The 16,904-nt window shown below is 38.4% G+C and overlaps 2 protein-coding genes and 1 pseudogene across 2 annotated transcripts in view; all 3 read right to left on the reverse strand.

Annotated features, from left to right (window-relative positions):
• Nucleotides 1–75: 75 nt before the first annotated feature.
• On the reverse strand, nucleotides 76–1,386 carry SYP111 (syntaxin of plants 111). The gene has a single exon (XM_089159883.1). It carries the CDS (start codon nucleotides 1,260–1,262, stop codon nucleotides 312–314), a length of 951 nt encoding a protein of 316 aa, XP_089016009.1. The 5' UTR covers nucleotides 1,263–1,386; the 3' UTR covers nucleotides 76–311.
• Nucleotides 1,387–3,339: 1,953 nt separating this feature from the next.
• On the reverse strand, nucleotides 3,340–5,154 carry LOC149012655 (pentatricopeptide repeat-containing protein At2g20540 pseudogene; annotated as a pseudogene).
• Nucleotides 5,155–13,387: 8,233 nt separating this feature from the next.
• The window catches only part of LOC149012656 (myosin-1-like), a 61,396-nt gene continuing 57,879 nt past the window's right edge, over nucleotides 13,388–16,904 (reverse strand). Inside the window, exon 23 of the mRNA XM_089160225.1 lies at nucleotides 13,388–14,745. Within this exon, the coding sequence (XP_089016351.1) occupies nucleotides 14,077–14,745 (669 nt within the window). The 3' untranslated portion in view covers nucleotides 13,388–14,076. The remainder of the gene's footprint in view (nucleotides 14,746–16,904) is intronic.

The following is a 16,904-nucleotide window of genomic DNA, read 5'->3' on the forward strand; positions in this document are numbered from 1 at the left end:
CACAGCTTCGAAGCTGTAAATGGTTTATTGAGAACAGTTGCCTTTGTAAAGCTTTTCAGCTTTTCAGCTGGCTTATTCTATGAATTTCTTATATCCTTTGGTTTTCATTTCGTGCATGTTTTCCCATAGAAAATGCTCTGAAATCGACTTAGAAAATTAAAAATTCAAGTAAACATGGGAACTGGTACAAACTCGCTGAAGTAAAGAATCAAAGAATCAACCAAATGCTCAGGAGAGCTTGAGCACAACTCCCTTGAGCCTTACAAGCTTACAGACAAAGGCAGAGACAGGAGAATTGGACAAGGTAGACCTTAAGAATTACTGAAACTGGTGGCTATAGGGATGACCACAACAAGAATTAAGATGAGTAGAAGGATAATGCCCAAACACATACACTTCCTGCTGCTCCTCTGGTACTGCTTGGCCGTATTGAGGTTGCGGGTTCCGTCCTTCACGTAATGAGCAGCGTTCATGACATGGTGTTCGATGTCGTCCATCTGCTCCCCTTGAGCTTCCACCATCACAGCCATGTCCAGGAACACCTGATGCAACTCAAGCAAGCTCCTCTCGATCTCCTTAGCTGCATCATGTCTGTCCTGTATCTCCACTACTGTTTCAAGAACTCTCCCCCTTCCATGATTCTGCACCGCCTGCTGCAACAGATCCTCTCCTCCCAAACCCCCTTCTTCACCACTCGTTATGATCTTCTCAATCACACCCTCCTTCGGGTACTCTCCGGTCACCGTGAAGTAGCGGCGCGCCACCGTATCTTTGTACTCTGTCATCATTCTCTGTCTCAGCTCCTGAAACTCCATCATAAGCTCCTTGAGCTTCTTCCTCAGGCCATTCGTGACTGATGTACGAGTACGATCAACTGGGGTTCCTTCCTTGTAACCCGAGAGCCTCCTATTAGCAGCATTGGCTCTGTCCATATCTTCAAGTTGGGATTTTATGCTTTTGGCCTTCCTGAGCACTGCTATAACATCGCCATTAATCTTACAGCGCAAGGCTTTCAGCGCCTCTGGCTTGTGCAGAGACTTGCTCTCCTCGTTTGCTTCTTGCAGTCTCTCTAGTATATCTCGAATGGAACCCATTTCTTCCTTCACCTTCTCTGCCTCCCCCAAGAAGACGGCGAGCTGATTCTGGGTTGCAGTAGTCATCTCAACGTTCTGGAAATCATCGGGGCCAGCTTCCAGATCTTTCATGGCTTCTTTCTTTAGATCCACATAGCTGAGAAAGGACTTCGTCATAAGGTCGTTCATCTTGCCTGATTTGCTAGCGACACTGATAAGGAATTTTCGAGAAGGTTGGTTTCACTCTACTTTGATCCTTACTTTGATGTGCTCCAGAAAGCGAATGCGAGCTAATTGATGCCGAGGACCTTGCTTAAAAATCTCTGGGTACAATATAGCCGTTGTAGCAGATCTTATTTTGAGAGCCGTTGGAGCAGCCAAAAAAGAAGTTTTTTTATTTTTCGTAAGCCGTTGGAGCAGCATTTACTCTTTAAAAGAGATATCAAAAAAAAGTTTCTTTCAAAATCTAGCCGTTGCTTGCCATTGCCACTCTCCCGGTAGAACACATCATCCTAATCATGTCTCATGATCCAAATGTTCCACCTCAAAAGACTCTCTGAGATGTTATTTTGTCCAACGAATCTTGGGATAGATCCATTTTATTCAAGAGAGGAGTCTTTTATTTTTTGGCCAAAAAAAAAATCTTTTATTTTATTTTATTTTTTGGTAGAATTCAAAAGTGGAGTTTTTTTTCTTTTTGGTAAAATATGGACTTTATTTGAATTTAAAGCCCGCTCAAATTTACAACCCAATTTCAAGAGATGATGAGATTATTTGGTCTCCTTCCTCTTTTAAGAAAATTCTCAGTTTCTTCAGCATATAGACTCAGAAAGAAAAATTCAATTAATACCCAGGAGGGAGACCCAGGAGTGTTTGTGGATGAAAATTTGGAGATTAAGCTTGGCCTCCTAGAATTCTTATATTTACTTGGAATATTCTTCATAATGGATTACCTTCTGCAGATCTGCTATGCAGCAAAGGATGCCACCTGCCACAAGATTGTGTTTTCTGTAGTTCTCAGATACAACATATTTTCCTTAATGTAGATTCAGCAAGGAAGTTTGAAAACAATTTGGTTCGAAACTTTGGGATGACAACAAGCTATTACATCTTCAGCCGAAGGAAATCATTCTTAAACATGGGAAAACAAACTCAGAGAATTAAGGCTCTTTTTTGTATCAATTATCATTCTCAATTATGAGGTTTTTTCATTATTTTAAATAGATTAATGCCAAAGCCCATAATTAGTGTGTGTATTAATCATCGTATTATCAATGTATATAAATGTATAATTGAAAGGAAGAAAAAAATTTGATTTTTTCTAGTACCATTGTCAGATTCAATCCATCTATAAGTGACTTAATTCTTTTTTCCTTTTTTTGGTTTGCCAACCCCAGTTTCAAGGCAAGGCTTTGCCTTGACTAATCCAGTGTTCGACCCGTGTCGCACACCTAGCTATGGTGGGTGAGTCTCCCATCCGGAATTTTTTGCATCCACAAGGTTTCGATACCGGAACCTTGCTTAAGTGGACCAAGCTACTTACCACTTGGACCAACCCCCGTTGGTAAGTTACTTAATTCTTTGTCGATGAAATATCAATATCACTTCTTGGGTTATCGTTTTATGACATAAACACCGGCTTATCAACCTAAAATCATGGTTTGCTTGTATAAATAGATTAGAATCGTTCAAATGTAATGTGGGTTTGGGATGTGGAATTGAGTTGAATATCAATTTCTACACCTTCTGCACCCTTGTTTTGGCCAAATCTTTTATTTATTTATTTATTTATCTGTCTTTTTTTCGGGTTAAAAATCTTCAATTGAACTTGTCACTCCATTAAACATTAAAATTTTTAATAGAAGAGAATGGATGCAAATCAAATAACATGATACTTAAATCCATACTAATCAGTTCTTAGACAATGGAAACATTGAACATTCTCAAGCAAAGTATGGGAATTTCATCTTTAAATGTCATATCCATTCTCCACGAAGGAATTTCATGGGATTCCATAAAATCCCCTTCAAAGAAGCATGTTAAGCTCAATGTTTGGTTTGATATATGTGGATTTTGGGTGTAAGTCTCCTCATATGTTTTTTATTCCGTACTTATTCAAATTAATCATACTAGAACATGTATAAAACAAGTATAGTACAATTGCCATACATGATTTATTGAGCTGGATTATTGAAGAATGTATACTATTGCCATGTTGGTTGATTATTTGCACCAGAACATCTAATTATGCCCGTGCTACCTTTTAAAGGGGAAGCAGAAACCAAAATTATCCAATAAGATCTCCATGTCATAGCAAATGTTTAAGCAATCTGAGTCCATATCATTCATTTCTTTGCAGTACTGAAGCCATTATTTAACTGGGAATGTCTATGGAAATCTTTATTTGTTCTTCATCCATCGTGCTCATTAACAGTAATGGCTAGATCCTAGTTTCATTTGCTCTGCTATACGTTCTAAAACCAAGTAAATTTCAGTGTGAATGCAATGCATCTTAGCTCCAGCAACAAATTCATGAACAACACCATTGACCTCAATCCAGCTACACCCAGGCTTCTTCTTAACATTCTGATCTTTCATCATCTTCCTCGTCTTCAATGCTTCTTCCCGCCTGTTGGAAGAACAATACATGTTCCCCAAAAGCACATATACCCCATCATCCTCTGATTCTAATTCCATGACCTTCTTTGCAGCCACTTGAGCTAATTTGTAATTCTCATGAACTAAGCAAGCACTTAATAATGATCTCCAAATCACAGCATCAGGGTCAGCTTGCATTTCTCCAATCAATTTCTCTGCTTCTTCAACCAAGCCGGCACGGGCGAGCAGATCTACCATACATCCATAATGCTCAATCTTGGGTTCAAGACCATAGACTTGGCTCATTCTGTGGAACCACATCAGACCCTCATTAAGCAGACCTGCATGGCCACAAGCAGATAAAAGAGCAACAAATGTAACCTCATTTGGGCTCACCCCAGTTCTCAACATGTCACAAAAGACCTTAAGAGCCCTGTCCCCATCCCCATGAAAAGCAAATCCTGACACCATAGTTGTCCATGAAAATACATCCTTCTTCGGCATCTCATGAAATATCTTTCCAGCCATGTCGAGGTTCCCACTCTTTGAGTACATATCCAATAGAGCATTGCACAAGGTAATGTCCTCTGAATTCAGAATGGTTTTGCTAACATAACTATGAATCGATCTGCCAAGATCCAGAGCCCCAATATCTGCACAAGCAGAAAGAACAGCCACAACAGTTGTTGCATTAGGAGGATCTCCCTCCGATTTCATTTTCTGAAAGAGTTCTAATGCTTCAATAGGATTCCCTGCCCGGATATAACCACTGATCATGGCAGTCCAAGAGATTGAGTTCCTTTGCGGCATTTCATTGAAAACCAAGCGGGCAGATTCCAAGTCATTGCACTTGACAAACCCATGAAGCATACTGGTCCACGAAGAAACATCTTTCCTTTCCATCTCCAAAAATACCATCTGGGCTGCTTCAATTCTTGCGTTTCTGCTATACATATCGATCAGAGCATTACCAACTATCGGGTCATAACCTAAATCATTCCTGAATATCATCCCATGAACCATCTTTCCATGACTCAGATCCTGTTTTTTCCCACAGGCTGAGAGACCTCCAACAACTGAAAAGCTATCAGGTCTCTGCCCCTTGCAGATTAATTCCGAAAAGAATGCAAGTGCTTTGCACGGTTGATCAAGTTCCAAGTACAGAGTGATGAGACTGGTCCAAGATATTATATCTGGGTTCTGTATCTGATTGAAAACCCTGTGAGCTTCTTCTGATTTGTTGAATTTGGTGTAGCTATTGAGGATTTTACAAGCAAGATGTTGAAGATGGTGGAGCCCTTGTATTATCACTTGGGCATGAATCTGCTTGAGCTGCTCCAAGTTACCACACTTTCGCAGTATTAAATGGCAGTTAGTTCCATTCATTTATACAAAGAGTTTGAACGTTCTACTGTGTTTTCTACAGCAAGACACAAGCAGCGAAGAAGGATCTCACACCCTTCTGGTTCCAAATTGGAGTCAAATATCCAATTTGGAAAGAAAAAGAAAACGAAAAAAAAAAAGGAAAAACAGAAAATTGGACTCCCAAGTTCCAATTTCCATGTCTTCATAAACGCCTTGCCCAATTCCTCCGTCCACACTGCATAGCCCTTAACATCCCCTGTCCTGTCCTTTCTTCGCTCTTTAGATTTAGAAGTTAAAACTGGCTTGCTTGCATGCATGAAAGCTAGTATTGTCTCAAAGCAAGGTTTATAGTATCGCATTGAGTATTGTATCGGTCAGGTGATTGATTTTAAGATACGTATCTTCTTGTATGAGTATTGTATCATATTAATCAATGTATTTTAGTGCAATTCAATAGAGAGATGTATCGATAAGTGTTGTATCCAATATTGGCTAATATCATATCAAGAGATACTTTAAACCTTGCTCAGAAGTCACTAACCCAATCTGTTTCAGGAAGATAAGTTCAATTTCTTCTCCCTTTTCTTTTCTTCCTGGTGCATTTTAGATTAAGATGGGTCACCCAGATGGGTTATAAATGTCTTTTTACATGTACTTGGGATATGAGGGTATTATATGAATGTTTATAAGGTCAGTTTGATCATTTTAACTAGTAGTATATATGTTCTCTTTAGGTCTAGGGTTTTACACATTCAATGTTTTCTATTAAGAGTTATTGTTAGCATGAGAGGGTTCCGCTCTCTGGTTCTGTGTTAGAGGTTTCTAGTTCTACTCAGATTGGTTCTCAAGCTTGAAGAGGATGGAGTCTCATGGTTGCATCATGTGTAGAAGACACTGGAGTTAGTTGTTCTTTGTTAGCATTGAAGAGTATAGCACTTCCTCTTATTCAAGGTGTATTGTAACCATGTTGTTGTACTTTTTTTTTTGTTCATGTCTTCTGAGCTTTTGTGAGTAGATCATAGTGTTGTAATCCTTTTCTTTGATGTTGGTTAGTGCAATGTTTGATGAGTCTTTGTGCTTATCCTTAGATGTAGGTCTTTAAGACCGAACCAAGTAAACATTGTGTCTCATCTCTTTTGTGTTTTCTTCTTTGTTTTCACTGCAATAAGGTGTTGTTTTTAACATGTTGGTATCAGAGTCTTGTCTTCTTACATGTACCTTGTCTGCTTAACTCTTGTATGCTTTTAAATGTTTTAATTGAGTGTTCTTCTTTGATGTTTTGGTTGATTCTTGCATTTTATTTCAAGCAATTCTTTGTTTCGAATACAATACTGTGAAACCCTAATTTTTCCTTAAACCCTAATTTTGGATTTGACCTAATTTTTTAAGGGGTTTCTCTTCCTAGCCCTAATTGAAGGTGTTTACACTTGAAACCCCCAATTTTTTATAAGAAACTTTAACCCATTGACCCAGATTGGGTTACTTGATGATGCTTTGGTTGTCTGAATTTGTTGTGTTATTGTTTCCGATGTTAAAATAAATTGTTTTTTCCTTTTTAATTAGGGCTTTTGCATATTACATGTTGTAAGTAAGAAATTGATTCTTGAAATAATCTTGTAATCTGAAATAGATTGAGTATTGGCTTCCGTTCATGTATTACATTTAATTTGGAATCATAAATTAGTCTTTCTTGGTTGTTTTGTGATCTCTATTATTAGCTTGATTAGTTTGAAGTTAGTTGTTCACTTAAAATTCTATATGCCTTCTTTAGATAATCTGAAAGTTATATTAGTTCTCAAAATCAATACTATTATGAATCTAAAATCATTCTAAGAATCATTTCATATTGCTGTGCTGTCTAATTGGTAGTATAAAATACTGATTTGGTTTTATTCATTCCTATCATGGCTCCCAAAGAAATTTGATGGGAAAGGTGATTTTGTGGTTTGGAAGAATATGATGCATGCCATCATTGTCCACAATCACTGTCATAAAGCCCTGAAAGGAGATAAGGATCATTCATCGTCCTTGATTGAAGTGAGAAGGAGGATATGCTAGACCTATGTTATAGCAATTGATCCTGCACCTAAGCAACAGTGTAATGAGAAGGATAAGTGTCACGAACCTAGTTTTCACAGGCTTGGTGGGGCCCACATTATGGACATTTAACTAGGGCACGTGACAATTCCTTCCTTAAATAAACCTGTTTATAACTACTAAAACTAATGTTAAACTAAACATTCTTTAGAACAAACAAGCAACCTGGCTGCTAATTTGACTCATAAACATATGTACACAGTTTAAAGTCCTGGTATGCTTACATTTGACCTTACAACAGTGTTTAGTAAAGTACATACAGTCTCAAAGAAATATATACATTCACAGTTCAGTTGAACCAACAACAGTTACAATAAAAAGAAAAAGGTTTTCATCTTCATCTTTAAAATTACTGTCAAGTGGCAGCACCCTTGCCCTTATCACGTATCTGAGGACCTGTCAACATTTTCAATAATAAGCTTTGCAGCCCAGTAAGCAATATAGACAACCATGTAAGTAAGTCAAGCAATTCATCATGCATCACATCAAAGTCATATAACATTATGCATTCAACTCATTTGATCTCATACAATGTTATCGATATTTTAGTCTAGCCTAGTCAAACGAGGATACATTCCACCACCGAAATGGCTCTATCCACCACCAAAGACCGCCTCACCACCAAAGGGCCAGGCACAAGGCCAGACACCGTGGACCAACAACACAACTAATCTTTCACTGGCCGCCATGCCCCCATGGATATAAGTACCAAGACTTACAAGCATACAACGCTCACTCAACAGATTGCAACCATACTCACTCATTTCAATATACATCATCAATCACATTCACTCATATGACACAATCATCAACAACATTTAAATATGAGAGCATGACAATTCCATATCTAATAAGCATAAGCATCATTTCAAACATAATTAACAGCTCAAGAATACTATTAGCATTCAAGTCAAGAACAAACAAAGCCGCATCCAACCCATGCATGTCAATACACAAAGGCACAATATCATGCACCCATAAATTGCATCGATGAAAAATAGAATAGACTATGACATGTGCATGTGACACTAAAAGGAAACTCACTAACAACAAGTTGGTCAAAAACGCGCAGTGTGTGGACCCGGTTGTTAAAACACTCCTCGATCCCGAATAAAGGCACGAATACAAGAGAACACGGAGATCCCCTTAATAATACCAGGTCCCCCCTCCAAAAAAAAACACGACAATCCTCAAGGCCAATGGCTCACCTCCACGAGAAAACCACCTTCGTCCATCCCGCTTATCAACCCAAGGCCAACACCAGAAAACACCACCCCACTACCAACCCCAAGGCCAAGCCCACCCCATGAAATAACCACCACCGCTACTAATCCCCCCCCAACAAGCACAAGTAAAAAAAAGACAACTCTACACAAAAGAACCAAGCAACAAAAAACCACACCAAGAAAACGCAAGCCACAAAGAGATGCAAATGACCCCCATTAAGAAAAAAAATATATAAATATATAAGACAAAAAAAAAAAATGACAAGGCACGGCCCGATAAACAGCCCACAGGTGCAAAAGTACCTCTAGGTTCAAAATCAGCCGATCACGAGCAGAACCAGGGACACAAGCATCACCGACCAAATGTCAAGATCTAACCCAAAGCTATCCAACTACACCCAAATCACGAAAACACAAAAACAGACAATAATCAAAACCAACACGACACACGATAAAAAAAAAATAAAAAAGAGCGCAACAAAGAACAACCACGAGAAAGAAGAAGGGGGCACAAATGCAACCAGGGTAAAACAACAAACGATTGCTGCCAAATATACCTATTGAATGAACAAAAGTTCAAAATGAATCACTAAGCTATACCGATAATGTAGAAGAGTTATAAATTACAGTACATTGACTAGACGAGAAGACCGAAACACCCTGGACATAAACGACATGGGTGAAAAATAATCAAAATAGTAGAAAGCATAACCCAGATGATGTTATGGAAGCATTAAAGGTTAGGGATATAGAACTGAAATGTGAAAATAAAGGCAAACAAGTAGGTTTAGGGCTGTTGAGCAATTCTGATAATAAGAATAGGTTTGAAACTAAGAAGAAGTTTAATAATAATAAAAATAAAAGAAGAAGTTTAATATTAATAAAAAGAAAAGAATAAGTTTGTGGGAAAGAATAATAATGCTAATAATAACCAAAATAATAATAATAATAGCAAGTAAAATAATAATAAAAGGGTGACCTCACAGACTCCAAGAGGAAATGGTTGTACATAATGTGGTAAAGGCAATGGGAATGATAATGCAGGACGGGGAAGGGCATAAGACTTAAATTGAATGATAGAAAAGTTAGGGATCTTGAACAAGTTAGGCATGTGCATGGACTTGAAAGAAACCTGTGGTACCTAAGTCAATTAGACTCTAGAGGCTTCCAATACACCTCTAAAGAGGGCTCCCTTAGGGTTATGAAGGGTAGCAAAAAACGATTGAGAAAAGGTAATGAATGGGAAGTGGCTAGGGGCTGCAACTAGTGAAGCTACGTAAGGTGGAGCATGGCAAAGAAGTAGGTCAGATAAGTAATAAAGGCCTAGGACACTTGTGTAAAAGTAGTCAAATTGACCTCAAGAAAGACAAACAAGAGGGTGTGCAGTGTAAGCTCACAAAACTAAACCCACCTAACGACCTCAAACTCTAAAAATATACATTCAACCGGAAGCACTAAGTACTTATCTCGAGTGCAATATTCTGTCCATAATGATGATATCAGAAAGACGGCTGTACTTCCTTAGAGATAAATCAGGTATATTTGATAAGTTTTTAGAATGGAAAATCAATAAATTAAGGACTAAAATGACAATGAATGATAAATTTGTGGATTTTTGCAAGAATCATGGTATTACTAGATATAGAACATGCACTTATACACCTCAACTAGAGTAACTAAGAGAATGAATAGGACCATAATAGATAGGGTGAGATGTATGTTGATAGAATCTCGTCTAGGGAAGAAGCGCAAGCACTAGTTAACTGTTTTGTGATTAATAAGTCCCAAATCTTGATAACTGATACACTTGATTCAGTGGAGCAAAGTTAAGTGTGATATAACATCTAAGACCCTTTGGATGTGTGGGTTTTGTTCACCAAAGTAAGGGGAAGCTAAAGCCTAGAGGTAGGAAATGTATTTTCCCAGGTTACCCCTTAGGGGTGAAAGGGGTAGTAGGAAGTATATTTTCCTAGGTTCCTAGAGGTGGAGTTTGATGAGAGACTTGAAAGTGAGCTTAATACCCCTGATCCCATTGGTGTAGATGAGGATTTAGGTGTTGATGGTGACCCTTTGAATGTCAAAGAAAAGCTTGAGGATGAAAACCGCTTAGACAGTTATGTTTTGGCTAGAGATAGGACTAGAAGGGAGATTAGGAGACCCTCTAGGTATGTCAATGTAAATAAGTTGTCTAATTCAGCATCTAATCTTATTTCTTATGCTTTTTGTGTAGCTAACCAACTTGAGGGAAGTGAGCCTAGATCCTTCAAAGAGACTCTTAAGAGTGTGGACAACAAGCTCCGGCTTACTACCATGAGAGAGAAAATGGATTCCCTAGCTAAGAATCATACTTGGCACTTGTAGATAGACCCAAGGGAAAGAAGCTTATAGGTTGTAAGTGGGTTTACAAGTTTAAGGCTGGGATTCCTGGTGTAGAAAAACCTAGATTTAAGGCTAGGTTAGTAGCTAAAGTTATTCTCAGACTAAAAAGATTGATTGTAATGAGGTTTTCTCCCCTGTGGTGAAGCATACCTCTATTGGAGTGTTGTTGCCTTAACTGCTATTTATGATTTCAACCTAGAACTACTTGATGTAAATACTACATTCTTAAATGATAAATTGAATGAGCAGATTTACATGATTCAACCTGAGGGTTTTATTGTTAAAGGTTGTGAGACAAAGGTTTGCTTATTGTTGAGATCTTTATATGGCTTGAGACAATCCCCTAGGCAGTGGTGTAAAAGATTTGATTAATTCATGCTCAAGAATAAGTTTAAAATGAATTATTATGATAATTGTGTATATTATTATGAGTTTAGTCATTTATTTCTTTCATTTATCTTTTACTTTATGTAGATGACATGCTTATTGCATCTAAGGATAAGGTTTATATTTGTAAACTGAAATCTATGTTAAGTCTGAGTTTGAAATGAAAGACTTAGGAGTTGCTAAAACAATTTTTTGCATTGACATTCATAGAGATAGAGCCAAGGGGGTTTTGACCTTGTCTCAGGTGGGATATATTCATAAACTCCTAGATAAGTTTGGAAATGCTAATTGTAGGATTGTGAGATACACCTCTTGGTGCTCATTCTAAGTTTAAAACGGTTATTGATGTTGCTGTAACTAGTAGACCTTACCAAGAGTGTGTTGGTAGTCTTATGTATTCCATGGTTTGCTCTGGGCTTGATATTGTATTGTTAGTTGGACTAGTTTGTAGGATTATGAGTACACCTTGTGATTCACATTGGGATGATGTTATGTGGTTGTTGAGATATCTGAAAAATTTTGCATCTTATAGAATTGTGCATGATAACTCGTGTTGATAATATGAGCATTATTGGGCTTTGTGACTTTGATTTTGCTGCTGACTTGGACAAGAGAAGGTCTTTGACTAGATACTTGTTCATAGTTGGTGGTAATTTGGTGAGTTGGAAGTCCATACTTCAACATGTGGTGGCACTTTCAACCATAGGGGTTCAATACATAGCCTTGGTTGAAGCTATTAACGAGTGTCTATGGCTTAAAGGACTCCTAAGTGAGCTTGGTTTTGGTAATTTGCATTCTCTTATACATTGTGATTCTCAAAGTGATTTATGTCTTTTAAAGAATTGTGTGTATCATGAAAGAACTAAGCATATGGATGTTAAGCTTCATTATATTAGAGATGTTATTGCCAAAGGCCTAGTTGATGTCTGCAAGATTGATACCTCTATCAATCCAACTGACATCATGACTAAGGTTATACCTGTTGGAAAGTTCAAGTATGCCTTAAACATGCTGAAGGTGTTATCTTTCTAATCTGTTTTTTGTTTTATTTTGATGAGTTCTCTATTTACTCACAGGTTGTTGCATAATCAAATATCATAATCAAGGTGGAAAATGTTGTAATATATAGTCTAAAGTTATAAATGTCCTTTTACATGTACTTGGGATATGGGGGTATTATGTGAATGTTTATAAGGTCAGTTTGGTCATTTTGACTAGTAGTATATGTGTTCTCTTTAGGTCTAGGGTTTCACACATTCGACTTTTTCTATTGAGAGTTATTATACGCATGAGAGGGTTCTGCTCTTTGGTTCTGCGTTGGAGGTTTATGGTTCTACTCAAATTGGTTCTCAAGCTTGAAGACAATGGAGTCTCATGGCTGCATCATGCGTAGAAGACATGGAGTTAGTTGTTCTTCGTTGGCATTGAAGAGCAGTTCCTCTAATTCAAGGTGTATTCTAACATTGTTGTTGTTGTACTTCTTGATTCATGTCTTGTGAGCTCTTTGTGGGTAGATTATAGTGTTGTAATCCTTCTCCCTGATGTTGATTAGTGCAATGCCTAATGAGTCTTTGTGATCATCCTTAGATGTAGGTCTTTAAGATCGAACCAAGTAATCATTGTGTCTCATTTCTTTTATGTTTTCTTCTTTGTTTCCGCTGCAATAAGGTGTTGTTTCTTAACAGTGGAGAAAATTGAGGATGGAAATTTGCAGGCCTCGTGAAATATAATTTGGAACACTGAATCTTTGGGATAGCCTAGAATTTTTGGGATAGCCTAGAATAGTAAGGGATTTCTATCATGCATCCATGGAAGAAACTCTCAAGATCTCTCTCTTTTTCATTTAGCAAAACGAAATGATTTTTCAGAAAAACATTTTGTTTATAGCGCCATGAGGTCTCAAGTCTCGACTCAAAATTGTAACTTTGATCGTTGTTGTTGCATTATCATTTGAACTTTGTAATTTGAAGAATGAACATGTGTAATATATTGAACTCGTTTGAATTTGAACTTTGAGCATTCAAGTATGGATATTAGGGTTTCAATCATTTCCACTTGGGGTCTGAAGTGGAAGTATAGATGTAAGGTGATCATGCGTTCAGAAGAGCCAAACAGCAAATGCTAGACAGCAAGTTACAACTCCAAATTGATCCCTAATATCATTCAAGTTGGAGCCTCGAGTTGGACAAAAAAATCCCACCAACTCGCAAGGACTCAAGCCAACTCTCTTTCTTGAGTCGGCAAGATGGGCTTCAAGATCAAGATCTAGAACCATATGTGCATCTCTGTTGGAGCATACCAAGTTAAGCTCTGCCGAGCCCAACAATAGCAAAGAAATATCTACTAAAAAGGCTTTGTATGCCTAACTCAAGATCTGTCAATAAAAGAAGAATTTCTCTACAAATATGTGATGCCACAAGAACTGGTTTTCATAAAACCTACAGTCACTCTTCAGAGGGCCTTTCTTTGGATGTACCCAAATTGACCTCACTTGAACTGAATTGAACTTCAGAAGTTTGCAGAACCTGTTACATCTAACACCCAAGCCCGGATGGCCTACTTTCAATCAGTTTTCTCATCATCTGTATTCTCAATTTTCCAGGATCCACACAAGGAAGCCAGAAATACCAGAGGCTTTTTTTATATATATATAACAGAAGCTTCAATGCAGATATGGATACATCTTCAATAACTCTATACACAACATTTGGACAGAAGTACATTGATTCGTGTACCAGAATCTGTTTCTTTCAACAGAATACTAGCACTTCCACGAGACACAATATAAACTCGCTCAGCATTGAAATGCAGCTGAAAGTACCTCTCTACATTCAGCTGCAACAACAACGTTAAAATACATTTCCATTTGAAAATCTATGATGAAAAATAAAAAATAAGAAAGAAAAAAAAACAATCAAACCGTGATACTATAACCTAAATGCAGATCACATTTAATTAAACCTTGAGCTGTTCATCCGTCCCCACCATTTCTTTCTTTTGTCACCACTTGCTGCATCACTTCCAAGCTTCTGCAGTATCGACTTTGTCTCCCTTAATCGTGATGCATAATCCTTCTTCCACGATTCAAAAGATTGTTTCAATCTTCTTAACTCATGGTCTGGGTTTAGACCAGCCTCTGACTGTCCTGACTTCACTTCCACTAAGAACCTTGCATCATCACTGAATACCTGAGTGCGCTGCTCAAATTCTTCTGCCATCCGATTGAGAACACTGAGACCTGCATTCATGTCTCTGCCTGGGAACCGTGAACCAGATCCCACCCCATTGCTATCTGGGACGTTGCTATTGTTGATCCCAAGTTCTGAGCTGTAACCGCTGGCTGAGGCATCAGACGATCTTGGGGCATCATCAACTGCAAGGCTCTTCTTTGCAACGGACAAACTGGACTGGAGGGATCTCATTTGCTTCTGCCAAATCTCTTCCATTGATTTCATTTTAACCTCATACTCAGACCACCGGTTCTCATACTGCTGGAGCCGTTGGTGGAGTATGTCATTTTCCTCTTCCTTTTCTCTCAGAGCAGCCTCAGCCTTTAGAACTCTACGTTGTAGTTCCGCAAGGACTGATGCCTTTACCAGTACTTCATCTGCTTCAGAACCCTGTTTGGACAACCAAGCTAGTTCAGCACCATAAAAGTGAGCAAACGAAAGGAAAGATGTCATGAAATTAGCATAGCTATCCAACTTGTACATGAGGACCTGAGAAATGGTAAAGGGAAACATTAAGATGACAAGAAGCAGTGGCACAATGAAGATTAGATCTTATTAACTCAACCCTTGCCAGAGCCTAGGACAGCTATTTCTAGAACCAACTGGACGTACCTACTATCCAAAACAGCCCTGAAGCCTAGGAAAAAAATTGTCACAGCAACAGAATACCCTTTTGACGCGTCTATTCCTTTTCAAGAAAGAAATCGGGTCTTTATGAGGTTTCATTAAATGCATGGCACAGGTTTGATGGATAGTAATCAATCTCATGTAAATGACACAGAATAAAGGATGAATTGCATGCCTTCCTAATCCAATTATTCCCTCATCAGATTATATAGATAATGTTCAACCAAATGGAAGTAAAAGAACAGACGAGGAAAAAAAAAGACTTTTTTTCAATTCATAGTTACATGACACTCAAACTGTCAAGGAAACTAGCTACAAACTACAAATTAGTCTCTCTATTTTGGCAAGATGAGTCCTTTTCCCAACCCCGGCCCAAAACCCTTTTTTTTTCTTCCCTTGTTCATAGTCAAATGGCACTTGATGTTGGAGAAAAGCAGCTACAGACTACAAATTTGTCTCTCTCTACTTCGGCAAGATGAGTCCTTTTCATGACCCCCAACCCCACCCCTAAACCTTTTTTGTTGTTGTCCATGGTTAAATGGCACTCTATGTTTGAGAAAAGTAGCTATTGACTACAAATTAGTCTCTCTCTACTTTGGCAAGATGAGCCCTTTTCCCAACCCCCTGCAACACTTGCCCCCCCCCCCCCCCCCCCCCAAAAAAAAAAAAAGAGATTTTTTTTTCTCAAGCTGAAAGTTTGTATCATATATATAGCAAGCAAGGTTTCCAATATGGGTCAGCATGCTGATACCTTGTAATATCATACTACTATATCAAAGTAAAACCTCAAAACAGTTGCCGCAGATCTTTCATTGGACCAAACTACCCTTTCCGCAAAGCAACATACCCCCCGCCATAGAACACACCCTTCCAAAAATAAGAACCCCTTAAGAACCTAACCAAAATAACCTTCCCCCAAAAGAATATAACCTCCTACCATGGAACACATACCCATTGAATCACACCACCAACGGAAGGACCCCACGCTCCACCCTCCTGATTACACCAACCAACACCACCATTAAAGCCATGAACCGAAACATCCAGAGAGCCAGCTATTCAATTCAAAACCAACAAGTATTACACATTACAAAAAGAACCCACCACCATGCTTCCCCAAATCCTTATCCCCCTAGAAAACCCACATCCATCACCCCTACATAGGCATCTTCCCCACTTTCTTCAACTGCATAAACCAAGAAACCAGCCGGCTGATTTGCATTTCAGAGAAGCAAGGGAGCTTGGGCTTTCGTCGGTATATATCTATCCAATTATAACATCTGAAAGTGGAATCAGTCTCTCCAACGAACCCCTGCCAATACCGGTGATGGTTCTGGCAAGCCTCAACAGGTTTTATCCGCCATGATCTGAATCAGCTTTGATCTCAAGGTCCCTGTTTCTGTTCTATACATCTGGCCCTTGTATTTATTCAGAGACTAATATTGTCATTCATAATTCTGTTGATTATTCTTTAGATTTGGCCGACATGTGAAAACATTGGATGACAAGAGATTCTCCGTCTTAACTGGCATGAAAGACTGCATTTCAGGGCCGATATGAGGGACAAGCGGATTGCTTCGATGGAAGCATTGCAGGCTGTGAAGGGCATTTTGATAAGAAATTCAAACAGCGAGTTAATAGCTCCTACAGGATGGTTGATGCTGTCGTCTCTAACTTGCCAAATGAATTCAAAATAGTTCTTTAGCTTCTTCTCTGAGTATTACCTTAGTCTGTGACTACGAGTCTGGAGGGGCAGAGTTTAGTCATTTCATTGTTTTTCCCAATGCCATTTACGTAATTGAATCATCCACATGCTCTTTCTGTACAGAGATTCAGCTATGAACCAGCCTTAAACTCAGTTGTATTCTTTAAACATCTACTTAGTTAGAATGAATTTATGGTATCAAATTTTTCATAAACAC

This window comes from Hakea prostrata, chromosome 6 (genome assembly GCF_041222555.1).
Source record: "Hakea prostrata isolate BN-2017 chromosome 6, UWA_Hpros_2, whole genome shotgun sequence".
NCBI classification, from domain to species: domain Eukaryota; kingdom Viridiplantae; phylum Streptophyta; class Magnoliopsida; order Proteales; family Proteaceae; genus Hakea; species Hakea prostrata.